The sequence below is a fragment of the Somniosus microcephalus genome, chromosome 30, assembly GCF_052327205.1.
Source record: "Somniosus microcephalus isolate GS21.2 chromosome 30, FLI_Smic_1.0, whole genome shotgun sequence".
In the NCBI taxonomy this organism is placed as follows: Eukaryota; Metazoa; Chordata; class Chondrichthyes; order Squaliformes; family Somniosidae; genus Somniosus; species Somniosus microcephalus.
Genome location: NC_141016.1, coordinates 24,587,424 through 24,600,756, shown reverse-complemented (window position 1 = coordinate 24,600,756; position 13,333 = coordinate 24,587,424). Strand labels below are relative to the sequence as shown.

Below are 13,333 nucleotides of genomic sequence, written 5' to 3'. Positions count from 1 at the left end.
AAAGAAAAAAAACCTAACGAAACGGCTCCTGATTTTTGCCGGTGGCTCGAGCATTCCGGACAGTTAACCTCCGGATAAACCAGAGTTTCCTGTATATTCCACCATTATGGGTAAGCTAAAAGTATTACAGGTGGAAATCACTACACTCAGCCTGCAAGCCTGCAATCTGTCCGAGTGCCGATTTGCAGCCTGCTGCAATAGTTCTGAAATTCAGCCTTGGCATGAATCATCACGCAAGGTTGTGCTGTTACCCTCGTTGTAGGTTCAGCTGATGCTCCGTGGTTGACGAGTATTTCAGCAACAGGAACTCGGTCTTCTTGAGCCACAAGGTGTAATGGTGTCAGGCCATTCTATGACAGACGAGAGAAAACATTGGTTGATAACCGAGCATCATCTCTCATTGCAACAGATTCTACAAAGTACTGTACCTGCCAGCAGAGGGGGACATACTCGATGTTTGAGAGTGGAGTGAACAGGTTACATACCACTCCACAGTCCCAGCAACAGCCCGAGCACCTCTGATACAGTTCACCCTCAGGCAATGTAAAAAAACGTGCATTTATCTAGCCTTTCACGACCCCAGGAGGTCGCAAAGCGCTTTACAGCCAATGAAATACTTTTGAAATATCATCACTGTTGTAATGTAGGAAACGCGGCAGCCAATTTCCGCACAGCAACCTCCCACAAACAGCAATGAGATAAATGACCAGATATTCTATTTTTTAAGTGATGTTAATTGAGGGATAAATATTGGCCTGGACACCGAGGAGAACCACGCCGCCCCCCCCCCCGCCCCCGCTGCACTTCGAAATAGTGCTGCGGGATCTTTTACATCCACCTGAGAGGGCAGACGGGGCCTCGGATTGCCAGAGACAGAGCAGCCTTAAGTGCGTGCTGTGCAGTGGAGCTATAGGGTGGCATTGGCATTATTCGAATATCATAACTCTGCATCATAAAATTAAGATCTGTTGCTGATAATACTGGGCCAAAAAAGAAAGACTTGCGTTTCTTTAGCGCTGTTCACAACCGCAGGACGCCCCAAAGTGCTTTACAGCCAATGAATTGTAGTCGCTGTTGTAATGTAGGAAACATGGCAGCCAATGTGCGCACAGCAAGATCCCACAAACAGCAATATGATAATGAGCAGATAATCTGTTTTAGTGACGCTGGTTAAGGGATAAATATTGACGTCGGGCACTGAGGGAGAACTCTGTTCCTCTTTGTACAGTGCCATGGGATCTTTTACATTCACCTCAGAGGGCAGACGGGGCCTCGGTTTAACGTCTTATCAAAGGACGGCACCTCCGACAGTGAAGCACTCCCTCAGTACTGCACTGAAGGCCTAGATATTAACAGGGGCAGGTTCCGTAGGCTGGGGGGGGGGAGGCGGGGGGGTGCGGGATTTCAGACAGGAAACCTGGAAGTTTAGGTTTTCCCCCATACTGTGGAGATTTAACTTCACAATGTGTGTCTTTTGGCCCTGACAGGTTCTCCGCCTGGAAGTCAGCCTGATTGACAGACTTGGCTTGCAGTCGGGCAGGGAGCACTCCGGAGCAGGCCACAGGACCGGGTTGGTCCAATTCCTGACCCCAGGGCGGGGGGGGGGGGGATCCGATCCCGGGGGCCTTTGTAAGGTTGGCGGGGGGGGAGGTCGGGGGGGGCTTGCGGGGATGGGGGCAAGCACTCCTGCTCCTCCTGGCCCACAAGCAGTGCTGTGAAGGCACTTACCTTCTCCCCAAAGCTGTCCTCGCCTCTGAGGCCTGGGAAACCCGGCCGGCCACTGTAAAAGAGGCAGCCAGCCTCATTAAAATATTTAAATTGCTAACCCGCCTCCTGGGTTGGCTGCCCACCCCCTGTCCCGCCTCCGTTAAGCCTGGCAGTGGCCGAGATGGAGGCAGGTTCCCAACGCGCTCGGAATTTTGCTGGATTTCTTCCAGGCTCAATAGACTCCAGCTATCTAACACACTTCACAGCTTGTGCGCACCTGCTCAGTCTTACCTTGCTGCTCAGGTTGACATTGGCCTCACTGTCAAGGAGCAAGGTCACCATTTCAATGTGCCCCTCCTGGGCAGCCAGGTGCAAGGGTGTCACTCCCTGGAAGGACTCAGTGTTGGCAGAGGCTCCATGCTCCAGCAGGCTTCTCGCTACCTCCGTCTGGTTCTGTTTGGCAGCGATGTGCAACGGGGTGTAGCCATTCTGAAATCAACACAGAGCTGCAGTCACTGTGACTTCCGGTTTTGAGCAGGGTCGTCCTGCTGCTCGTCCAGTCGAACTAAATCAGTCAACGACTAGTGCATTCACCAACAGTTCAAAGTGTAATAGGTTTGGAATTTTCCTCCTACGCTCCCTGTTTTCTTCACCTCCTTTCCTGAGGGGTGGTGGGGTGTCATGGAAGGTTGGGGGTGGGGTGGCGGTCGTGAGGGGGGTGGTGACTCATGCTGGGCTCCAGCAGCCTCCTGCTACCTCACACTAGTGGAGATTATTCAGCATGTGAGCCTAGGCAGAGAATTTTGGCAGGCTATTTGGCCATGAAGGTCTCCATGATCCTGTCCTCACTCGATCTCCATAAACATGCGAGGGAGTTTGAGGCGAATTCCACCTCCCCCAACGTATATGATATACATTTCACACAGTTATTAGTCGTAACTTGTTGCGTAATTAAGCAGGTTGTTTTGATAACAGAATGCGCACATCAAGCAACTGTGTACTTGGGCTGTAAAGTGACTGAAATGTCTGATAGTTGGCAAAATAAACGAATTTGCTGAGCAAGGAGTAAAGAGCAAACCTTATTCCGATAAACGAGTGACTGAAATGGGTCTGGAAAGAAATCTCCACTATCTGCTGGTTAAATGGAGTATTCACTCACTCAGGATTCATTCCAGAGGGTTAGAGTGTATTTCGGAAACTGACCACATTATTGGCTGGTGTTCTAAGGCAGGTCAGAGACTCTGGGCTGAATTTTCCGGGGTGGCAGCAGGTGCGATCGGTGGCGGATCGGGTGGGAAAGTTGTATCTTTTGACAGCAGGTCAGGAACTCGCCGTCAACTCGCTCCCATGCGCCTTTCCCACAAGCTCGTCTGTCATCGTGGAGCTGACCCGACCTGCAGCGGCGGGGGACCCCATTGAAATCATTATGAGGTACTTTACAGGCACTTAAGAGCCTTTCTCCCACTACTTTTTAAATTTCCCTGCATGGCCATGGGATTCAAGCAGCTCGGGAACCACATCTGTCAACCTGAGGCGTGAGTTCCGTGGCCATTGCTCCAGCTGATTACCTGACAGCTTCGGAAACAAACCAAAATAAAAACACGATAGCAAAATACTGCGGATGCTGGAAATCCGAAACAACAACAGAAAACGCTGGAAAAACTCAGCAGGCCAGGCAACATCCGTGGAGAGAGAAACAGAGTCGACGTTTCGGGTCGAAACCCTTCGTCAGAACTGAGAGAAAAGGCAGGAAATGAAACAAAAGGCAGTTTGGGGGCTGGGAAATGGGGGAGGGGATGAAAGAAGAGACATTAAGAGATATTCAAGGGAAGACGAGATGGTAATAGGACAGGTAAAGAAACAGACAATGGCCTAGAAATTCACTTTGGGGCGGCCAGCTCGCTCGCGCCCAAAAGTTAGCGCTGGGCGGGGAGCCATTAGCGATCGTCAGATATTCAGTGTTAGCGCCCCAATTCGGAACCGGGCGCTATACCAGGGTGTGCCCGCCTCCGCTTGGGGCGCTGACACTGAATTTCAGCGCTCTTGGCGCCGCTGCGCCAGCCGCTGCGGAGCGGCAGGCTGCGGTACTGCAGGCCTCCTCCTTCTCTTAAGGGGGAGCTGCCTGCAACGGGGAGATCGCCGCTGGAGAGTGCCGGCAAATGAGCCCGGCACCACGGAGAAGTGCCGGGTTCGCGGAAAGCAGCCGGCAATGCCGCGTGGATGGGGGGGGGGGGGGTGGAGGAGGCCGGGGAAGGAGGTGCGGGCAGGCGGCCGCCGAAAAAGCGGCCGGCCGCACCTTCCCCTTTAAAGCGCCCCACTAAGGCTACAGCACGGCCCTGTTTTCCGGTCGCTGTTTGCGGCCGCTTCGGAGGAGGCGGCCGCTACTAAATATGGGGATCGGGCCGGTTTCGGGGCGGAACCGGGGCACTGCGCACACCGATGACGTCATCGGTGCCGGCGCAGCGCTAACGGCTACCGCCGCCAATACCGCTGCGCTGAATATCAGCGCAAACTCATTTTTGGCGCAGAAGCCCTCTTTAGGCGGTAACTGGCCGCAAAGCTGGCAGCGCTTTAATGAATTTCTAGGCCTATGGCTCTAGATGAAGTGTGAAATGCGCTGGCAGAGTGAGAGACAGCTGCCATGTGGGAGAGAGAAAAAAGGAAAAGTCACAAACCAAAAGTGTGGATAAAAAATATATAAAAATGTAATCGGGGCCGAGGTTATGATCTGAAATTGTTGAACTCGCTATTGAGTCCGGAAGACTGTAAAGTGCCTAATCGGAAGATGAGGTGCTGTTCCTCGAGTTTACAGTGAGTTTCCGTGGAACAATGCAAGAGCCCGAGTACAGTGAGGTCTGAGTGGGAGTGGAGCGGTGAATTGAAATGTCAGGCGACCGGAAGCTCGGGGTCACCCTTACGGACTGAACGGAGGTGTTCCGCAAAACATGTCGATTACATCAGCTGACAGATTGATGGAGATTCTGTACTACTTGAAAAGCTACTGGCAAATGTTAATTTTTCACTGGCCATTCTCGGCTGTTGCCTTCCAACTCAACAGTACTTGAAGTGAATTGATCTGCACTATAAAAAATGACATATACCATTTAAATAAATGTTTATGTTGTTTCTGGTCAGGTTTTTCTCACAGTATACTGCGATTGTCCAGTTACACATTAAATCATGTCATCAACCGTAACAATTTCATTCTCATCACTCATTCCACTGGTTCGATTTGCTTTCAGTCCCTGAATATAACTAATGTAATTTTTCAGTCTGAGGCTTTAGGGTGAATTTCTGCAGAGGTTCTCTCACTTGTCCATTGTTAACTTCAATGGAAGAACTGCAGAAATCCCAGAAACACATTGTAAGCACCACTTACACTGTTTGTCAGCTGTTCCACTGAACTTGCATAAGATTGTAAATCCTCCCCTTTACAATTACATTTAAAATCTGATTAATTTTATATATTACCTATACACACACATCTTTTATTTGTACCAGTTACTGATACAAAAGTTTGTGAATAAAGCTCCAATAACTTCCCAATGAATGTACTTTTTTAATTATGTTCTTGATTGTATTTGTAGATGGCGTCATATTACTTAATGATAATTTTATTTAAATATTTCTTTGTCACTCATATATAACTTTTATTATATTATTGTAGAGTAAAGTTTCAACACCCACTATGTTAGATTGAACTTAAAATTTAATGTGGCCAGGGTCCCTTTAAGGATCCCGGCTTAAAATGCATCATGAATGATGTCACCAGGCCCGCTCCATCTAATTGGGCCAGGTAACGCACTGGGCAGGCTTAATAGGCCCCATTAAGGTAAGTTCATTTTGTACAGCAGAATGGAGCCAGCAGCGGGGTCGCGACCTGCCACGGACACCGGCTGTACTGGACCCGCCAAGATAAGGAAAGTTCTGGCTACTGTTCTCAGCCCTGCTCCGCTCGCTCAGCCCTGCAATCGCTCTCAGCTTTCCCACATTCCCAACTGTCTGACATTCCAGGTAGGTATCCTTCATCAGATTGAGAAAGGTTGTAAAACCAAAACCTTAGCCTGTCTTTTCCCTTTACAGATGTTGATTAACCTGCTGGGTACTTTGGAGCATTTTCTAGTTTTAATGCTGAAAATATATTTCGCAGCTTACTGCCCCCAGTTCTTGGCAGCTTTGTTCCTCCCCCGCACTGCCCCACCCCACTATTCCGCACTGAGGGAGCAGGTAGTTGGCCTGTTTCCTGGGTCCTCCCAGTGTCACTGGAGTCAGATACTGGACGACAACGGTGTCGGGTGACTGGCTTTCCACTCCTCTCTGTGGGGAAACTCCTTGAATCCGCTCATCACCTCCCATAGATATTCCAGCTGGGAATCACAGGAGGGGGATTAGAACCCTTATCTCACCATGGTCTGGCGCGGTGCTGTACCATTGCTTTATGTCTCAACAATGCCAAAGGGTCTTCTACTCAACTGGATGAGAGTAACAAGGACATTGCCCCACCAACGTCAACAGTCCTGATGATGTCAGATGATGAGTTAAGGACATAAGAAGTAAGAGCAAGAGTCGGCCATACGGCCCCTCGAGCCTGCTCCGCCATTCAATAAGATCATGGCTGATCATCGACCTCAATTCCTCATATCCCTTGATTCCCTTAGAGTCCAAAAATCTATTGATCTCAGCCTTCAATATACTCATCGACTCAGCATCCACAGCCCTCTGGGGTAGAGAATTCCAAATATTCGTGACCCTCTGAGTGAAGAAAATCCTCCTCATCTCAGTCCTAAATGGCCGACCCCTTATCCTGAGACTGTGGCCCCTAGTTCTAGACTCCCCATCCAGGGGAAACAGCCTCTCAGCATCTACCCTGTCAATCCCCCTCAGAATCTTATATGTTTCAATGAGATCACCTCTCATTCTTCTAAACTCCAGAGAGTATAGGCCCAATCTACTCAATCTCTCCTCATACGACAACCCTCTCATCCCATTGCATTGCTGTCCATCATCACCGCTGCTGATTGCTGTTGATTGACTCGTCAAACCCATTGCCCTCCAGGGGTGCATGCGATAGTCCCTGCCAGTTGGCACCTTCGCTCACACTTTGGCTAAACGGCACTTACCCGAGCTGTAGCGTGCGGAGATGCATTTTGACTGAGGAGAAGCTTCACGATGTCGTGGTTGTCATGGTGAACGGCCACATGGAGAGGGGTCAGTCCATTCTGCAGGGCACAAACAGGGTAAGTGTGCAAGGAGAAGACGGTCTCTTTTTTAAACAGCGACGTCATAAAGAAGCAGCGTCCCCACGAAAAGAGTTCAGCAAGTCCATTCACAAGTATCTGTTCATACCTAACGCAATGACGTCAACTGCATTGGCATGCCAACAGAATAAATTGGCTCTGGTCATGTGATTGGATGGTTTAGATTTTCTAATCCAAGCAGATGACTAGATTTCCGTTGCCAGGCTGGGGGGATGTCGTGTTTCGTTTAGTGGACAGTGAGCATGCCCCATGCAGTACACTGCAAGAGTGCCTCGAGTCTACGGCTGGTTGGAGGGCAATGAGTGCTTCACATCTCTGGCTCGGTCAATGATCCACAGGCTGCAATTTAATCTAATGCCTTTATTTACAACATAGGAGCCCTGCTGACTCACTCACTGCCCTCCAATTTGCGATCACAGTTGTGATATCTATATCTAGATGTCAGGATCATTGCTCAGCCCATGCTCTGACTGGTCCTGTACTCAGAGTAAAGACCTGCCTCAAGGCAGTAATTCACTTTGCAACAACAATCATTTTCATGCATTTACCAAGCGAAAATGTTCATCATGTCATTGATGACAAAGTTGGATGATGCTGCAATGGACGAGTTCATGTACTAGAAAGAATGACCTTTGATGGGCTAAATGGCCTTTTCCCATCTTTGATTTTTTTGCGAAGTTATTTTAAAATATGAATGACCCTGTTTTTCCATCTTAGAGATCATCCCAAATTTGGCGCAGTTTTATTATCTCTCCTGACATGGTCTTTGCCCATTACTGACAGCCTCTGCAAGTCCCCAACCACTTACGCTACAATCCAGTAACAGCTATAATTAAACCAGCACAGCCTGAATTACTATTCCTGCTTCTGCTCTAGACTGTTGGAGATTAGCTGGCCCACGCCCAAAACAAATGGGACCTGGGCTGAGTGGAGCATGCGAGATACCTTTCCCGCAGCATTGGGCTGGCCACCTTGCTGAAGCAGCAGTTCCGTCACTTGTATTTTACCATACTTCGCAGTGACGTGGAGAGGGGTGAACCCTTTCTGTGAACAAACAGACAGAAAATCAGACCATCTCCAGAAGCTAACAATTTCTTACGTTCCAATTATTGCTCCTTCTCTGCTGAAGGCATTGACGCGTGCTGGTCCCTCCAGTGTCAGCTGACCACCACCATCTGGCACAAAATGGCTATTCTTTAGGTGTGAGCCAATAGACTGACAGTAGGCTGTTCCACAGAGGCACGGCCGCCGAGCTTAATCCTGCTTTTCCCCACACAGTGTGTACCTTCTGGCACCCTTTGCAGGAACTCTGCGTATTCTCCTCCCTAGCCCAGGGATGCTGAAGGCAACTGTCGCACATCAGCAGCTGCCCCAGTTGAGTCATTATAGGCCAGTCACTGAAGCTGGAACTCTCCAAGTCTGTGTGACTCAGGGCCCTAATGGGGTCTGTCCTCACCCACTGGGTCTTTGGGGAAAACTCATGCATTTGCACTGGAGGTGCCATTCCATCTCTTTGCCCTGAGTGAATTCATGGCTCAATAAGTCGTCCACGTACCTTTGTCATCCGAGTTTGTGAAGCCCCATGGTCCAGCAGGACTTCTGCTACTTCGGCATGTCCCTCCCGCGAAGCGATGTGCAGTGGTGTGTGACCTGCGGTGGTTGCTGATTTCGGGCACGCTCCATTCTCCAGCAAGAGCTTGATGACCTCCAGGTGGCCTAGGCGAGCTGCACAGTGCAGGGGAGTCTGATCATCCTGTGTGGGCAGAGAGGCAAAAGGCCATGTTAGAAGACAATTGGGCTGGATTTTGCGGTAGAAATCACCGTTAATTACGTGGCAATTGGACAGCAACTTCCGCCGACTGCACGCGCGCAGTTAAACGTGGAAATCCGGAAGGTGCTGTCCGAGATGCCACGCTCCTCCAAAAGCTATGTGATGCCAAGAGACTCACCATTTAAATACATGGAACGGCGTGAAATTGCTGTACTTACCGCGTAGGTACGAATTAAACTTGCCAGAAAAAGTTAGGGCTTGTCCATTCCAGTGTCAATACTCTTTTAACAGCGTGATAAGTCTTAATTACTGCCAAACAACCTCTCTGGTACTGAAAATTAACTTTTACAAGTGTGGAGTCTCATTCCTTCAGGTTTTAATTATTGTTGGAGACTTAAAAAATGTAATGATTTTTAAAACTTTTTCTTTCTGTCTCTTTTATCTCGCTCTGTCTTAAATCCAATCTTGTCTTCCATCAATTTTTTGCTTTCTGTACCTGATTTGATATTGAATACAATATTCGAACTGACACTTCCTGGTTCAGACTCTGTGCTGCTCATTAACAATTCTTCAATCTGATTGGTTGAGGAGATACATATTTGCTTTCCCTGTTCACACAGGTCCCAGATGCACTGTAGAGGGCGCTGCGCCATTTCGATCTCCAACTTTCAGTAAGTTCCAGTGCAAATCCCCATAGAAAATCTATGTGCAACTGTAACAGCTGAGAGCAAAATCCGGTCCATTTAATGTGTCTGATTATAACTCACACAACAATGCTGGCTCAGGCTGGGAATACACTGTAGTATAAACATAGATGAGGTGTTTGCCAGAGAGTATTAAAAGTAATCTATATAATTCCAGATTTAACCGGCAGTTCACTGCCAAGTATTTGTAAATCTGTACACAAACTACCCGAACCCCTCGATTAGATTCCAGCCTGTAACTCACACCCGGGTACCCACTATTCTATATATAAACCATCTGAACCCCTCGATTAGATTCCAGTCTGTAACTCACTCCCAGGTATCCATTATTCTATATATAAACCATCTGAACCCCTCGATTAGATTCCAGTCTGTAACTCACTCCCAGGTATCCATTATTCTATATATAAACCATCTGAACCCCTCGATTAGATTCCAGTCTGTAACCCACTCCCAGGTACCCACTATTCTATATATAAACCATCTGAACCCCTCGATTAGATTCCAGTCTGTAACTCACTCCCAGGTACCCATTATTCTATATATAAACCATCTGAACCCCTCAATTAGATTCCAGCCTGTAACTCACTCCCAGGTACCCACTATTCTATACATAAACCATCTGAACCACTCGATTAGATTCCAGCCTGTAACACACTCCCAGGTACCCATTATTCTATATATAAACCATCTGAACCCCTCGATTAGATTCCAGTCTGTAACTCACTCCCAGGTACCCATTATTCTATATATAAACCATCTGAACCCCTCGATTAGATTCCAGCCTGTAACACACTCCCAGGTACCCATTATTCTATATATAAACCATCTGAACCCCTCGATTAGATTCCAGCCTGTAACTCTCTCCCAGGTATCCATTATTCTATATATAAACCATCTGAACCCCTCGATTAGATGCCAACCTGTAACTCACTCCCAGGTACCCATTATTCTATATATAAACCATCTGAACCCCTCGATTAGATTCCAGTCTGTAACTCACTCCCAGGTACCCATTATTCTATATATAAACCATCTGAACCCCTCGATTAGATTCCAGCCTGTAACACACTCCCAGGTACCCATTATTCTATATATAAACCATCTGAACCCCTCGATTAGATTCCAACCTGTAACTCACTTCCAGGTACGCATTATTCTATATATAAACCATCTGAACCCCTCGATTAGATTCCAACCTGTAACTCACTCCCAGGTACCCATTATTCTATATATAAACCATCTGAACCCCTCGATTAGATTCCAGTCTGTAGCTCACTCCCAGGTACCCATTATTCTATATATAAACCATCTGAACCCCTCGATTAGATTCCAGTCTGTAACTCACTCCCAGGTACCCACTATTCTATATATAAACCATCTGAACCCCTCGATTAGATTCCAGCCTGTAACTCACTCCCAGGTACCCATTATTCTATATATAAACCATCTGAACCCCTCGATTAGATTCCAGTCTGTAACTCACTCCCAGGTACCCATTATTCTATATATAAACCATCTGAACCCCTCGATTAGATTCCAGCCTGTAACACACTCCCAGGTACCCATTATTATTCTATATATAAACCATCTGAACCCCTCGATTAGATTCCAGCCTGTAACTCACTCCCAGGTACCCATTATTCTATATATAAACCATCTGAACCCCTCGATTAGATTGCAGCCTGTAACTCACTCCCAGGTACCCATTATTCTATATATAAACCATCTGAACCCCTCGATTAGATTCCAGTCTGTAACTCACTCCCAGGTACCCATTATTCTATATATAAACCATCTGAACCCCTCGATTAGATTCCAACCTGTAACACACTCCCAGGTACCCATTATTCTATATATAAACCATCTGAACCCCTCGATTAGATTCTAGCCTGTAACGCACTCCCAGGTACCCACTATTCTATATATAAACCATCTGAACCCCTCGATTAGATTCCAGCCTGTAACACACTCCCAGGTACCCATTATTCTATATATAAACCATCTGAACCCCTCGATTAGATTCCAGTCTGTAACTCACTCCCAGGTACCCATTATTCTATATATAAACCATCTGAACCCCTCGATTAGATTCTAGCCTGTAACACACTCCCAGGTACCCACTATTCTATATATAAACCATCTGAACCCCTTGATTAGATTCCAGTCTGTAACTCTCTCCCAGGTACCCACTATTATATATATAAATCATCTGAACCCCTTAGATTAGATTCCAGCCTGTAACTCTCTCCCAGGTACCCACTATTCTATATATAAACCATCTGAACCCCTCGATTAGATTCTAGCCTGTAACACACTCCCAGGTACCCACTATTCTATATATAAACCATCTGAACCCCTCGATTAGATTCTAGCCTGTAACACACTCCCAGGTACCCACTATTCTATACATAAACCATCTGAACCCCTCGATTAGATTCCAGCTTGTAACTCACTCCCAGGTACCCATTATTATTCTATATATAAACCACCTGGACCCCTTGATTAGATTCCAGCTTGTAACTCACTCCCAGGTACCCATTATTATTCTATATATAAACCATCTAAACCCCTCGATTAGATTCTAGCCTGTAACTCACTCCCAGGTACCCACTATTCTATATATAAACCATCTGAACCCCTCGATTAGATTCCAGCTTGTAACTCACGCTCAGTTGTCCACTATTCTATTTATAAATAATTTATGCTGTGGCAGCAGCCATCATATCACTTGTGAGCTGATTCGGCACAGAATGACTGTCCCCAGTGCTCCCTCAAACTGCCAGATTTAAAGCATTAAAGACAGCAATGATGACTGAATGAAAGACACAAATAAGTGTATTGGAGATCTCAGTTTCCCACATTTTGGATTGTAAATAAATTTGTCAGGCTGTTGCTTCCCTGTAAGAGCAGGCCAGTGGTCGACTGAAGCGCCACTGGCCTTGCCCTTTGACTGGTTGGTGTGTCCAAGACTGATCAGCACAGTACACACGCTGGTACACGACAGCGTGCAAGCAATGCCTCGTAAAAAAACAGAAAGTACTTCCCTGCAGGCATCTGATTGTTGACTTAAACAGGAAAAAGTGTTAACGGCCCTCGATTTTCACAAGTTTGTGGAAAAATATACCTGTGTAATGTGTTTTAATGACTGGGGGAAGTTGACGTATTAAAGGCTTGTGCCAGATTCCGACACTTGAAAAAGGACCCAGTGTCTGAATAGAAATATACTCAACTGCCTGTGATTCTAGAACTCTTTTTTTATGGGGGCGGGGGAGGAGAGGGAGGGAAGAGCAGGGATAATTCAACGTGTAATTTTCTCCCCCTCCCAACTGACAGAAAAAGAAAGGGTAAAATGCAACTGATGCCTCACTGCGTGCGTTCAAAGGAAACCGTGAGGGGCTTAAAACAAGACAATAGCCACAGTCTCCCAAAGAATTCCAGTTTAAAAAAAAAATAGAATTATGTAAAAAAAAAAGCTGCACCAGAGAAGGAGATTCGAAACTCAGGGCCTTGTAGATGAAAGCTCCAAATGCTGCCTGCACACATACACACGCACACACAATCGCTCGCACACACACGCATACACAATCGCTCGCACACACACAGAATCGCACACACATGCACACACCCAATCGCGCAAACTCGTTCTCCTATGTGTGGACAGAAAGATCTCGTCTGTTGGACTCACTTTGGCTTTGGCATCAACTTGGGCCTTGTTTTGGAGTAAAAAGCGTGCCACCTCAGTCTGCCCGGCTCTGGCTGCCATGTGCAACGGAGTCTCTACTTTCTGCAGCAAGTAAAAAAAGAGGAAACAGAAGATTTACCCCAAAGAAATGGCTCACAGGAAACTAAGAACCAGCTGAGGCCTCAACGAGACTTTCCGTTTGGCACCT

General features: G+C 47.1%; 1 protein-coding gene across 9 annotated transcripts in view; it reads right to left on the bottom strand.

The window, feature by feature from the left end:
• LOC147098019 (ankyrin-1-like) overlaps nucleotides 1–13,333 on the bottom strand; it is a 378,257-nt gene that overhangs the window by 154,722 nt on the left and 210,202 nt on the right. For 7 of the 9 annotated variants that reach the window (XM_085971217.1, XM_085971219.1, XM_085971218.1 and 4 more), the window contains exons 13-18: nucleotides 13,129–13,227; nucleotides 8,521–8,718; nucleotides 7,911–8,009; nucleotides 6,828–6,926; nucleotides 1,999–2,196; nucleotides 252–350 (exon numbers count right to left, since the gene is read on the bottom strand). In XM_085971217.1, coding sequence (XP_085827343.1) covers nucleotides 252–350; nucleotides 1,999–2,196; nucleotides 6,828–6,926; nucleotides 7,911–8,009; nucleotides 8,521–8,718; nucleotides 13,129–13,227 — 792 coding nt within the window. The remainder of the gene's footprint in view (nucleotides 1–251; nucleotides 351–1,998; nucleotides 2,197–6,827; nucleotides 6,927–7,910; nucleotides 8,010–8,520; nucleotides 8,719–13,128; nucleotides 13,228–13,333) is intronic. The other 2 variants (XM_085971222.1, XM_085971221.1) reach the window with 2 other exon arrangements.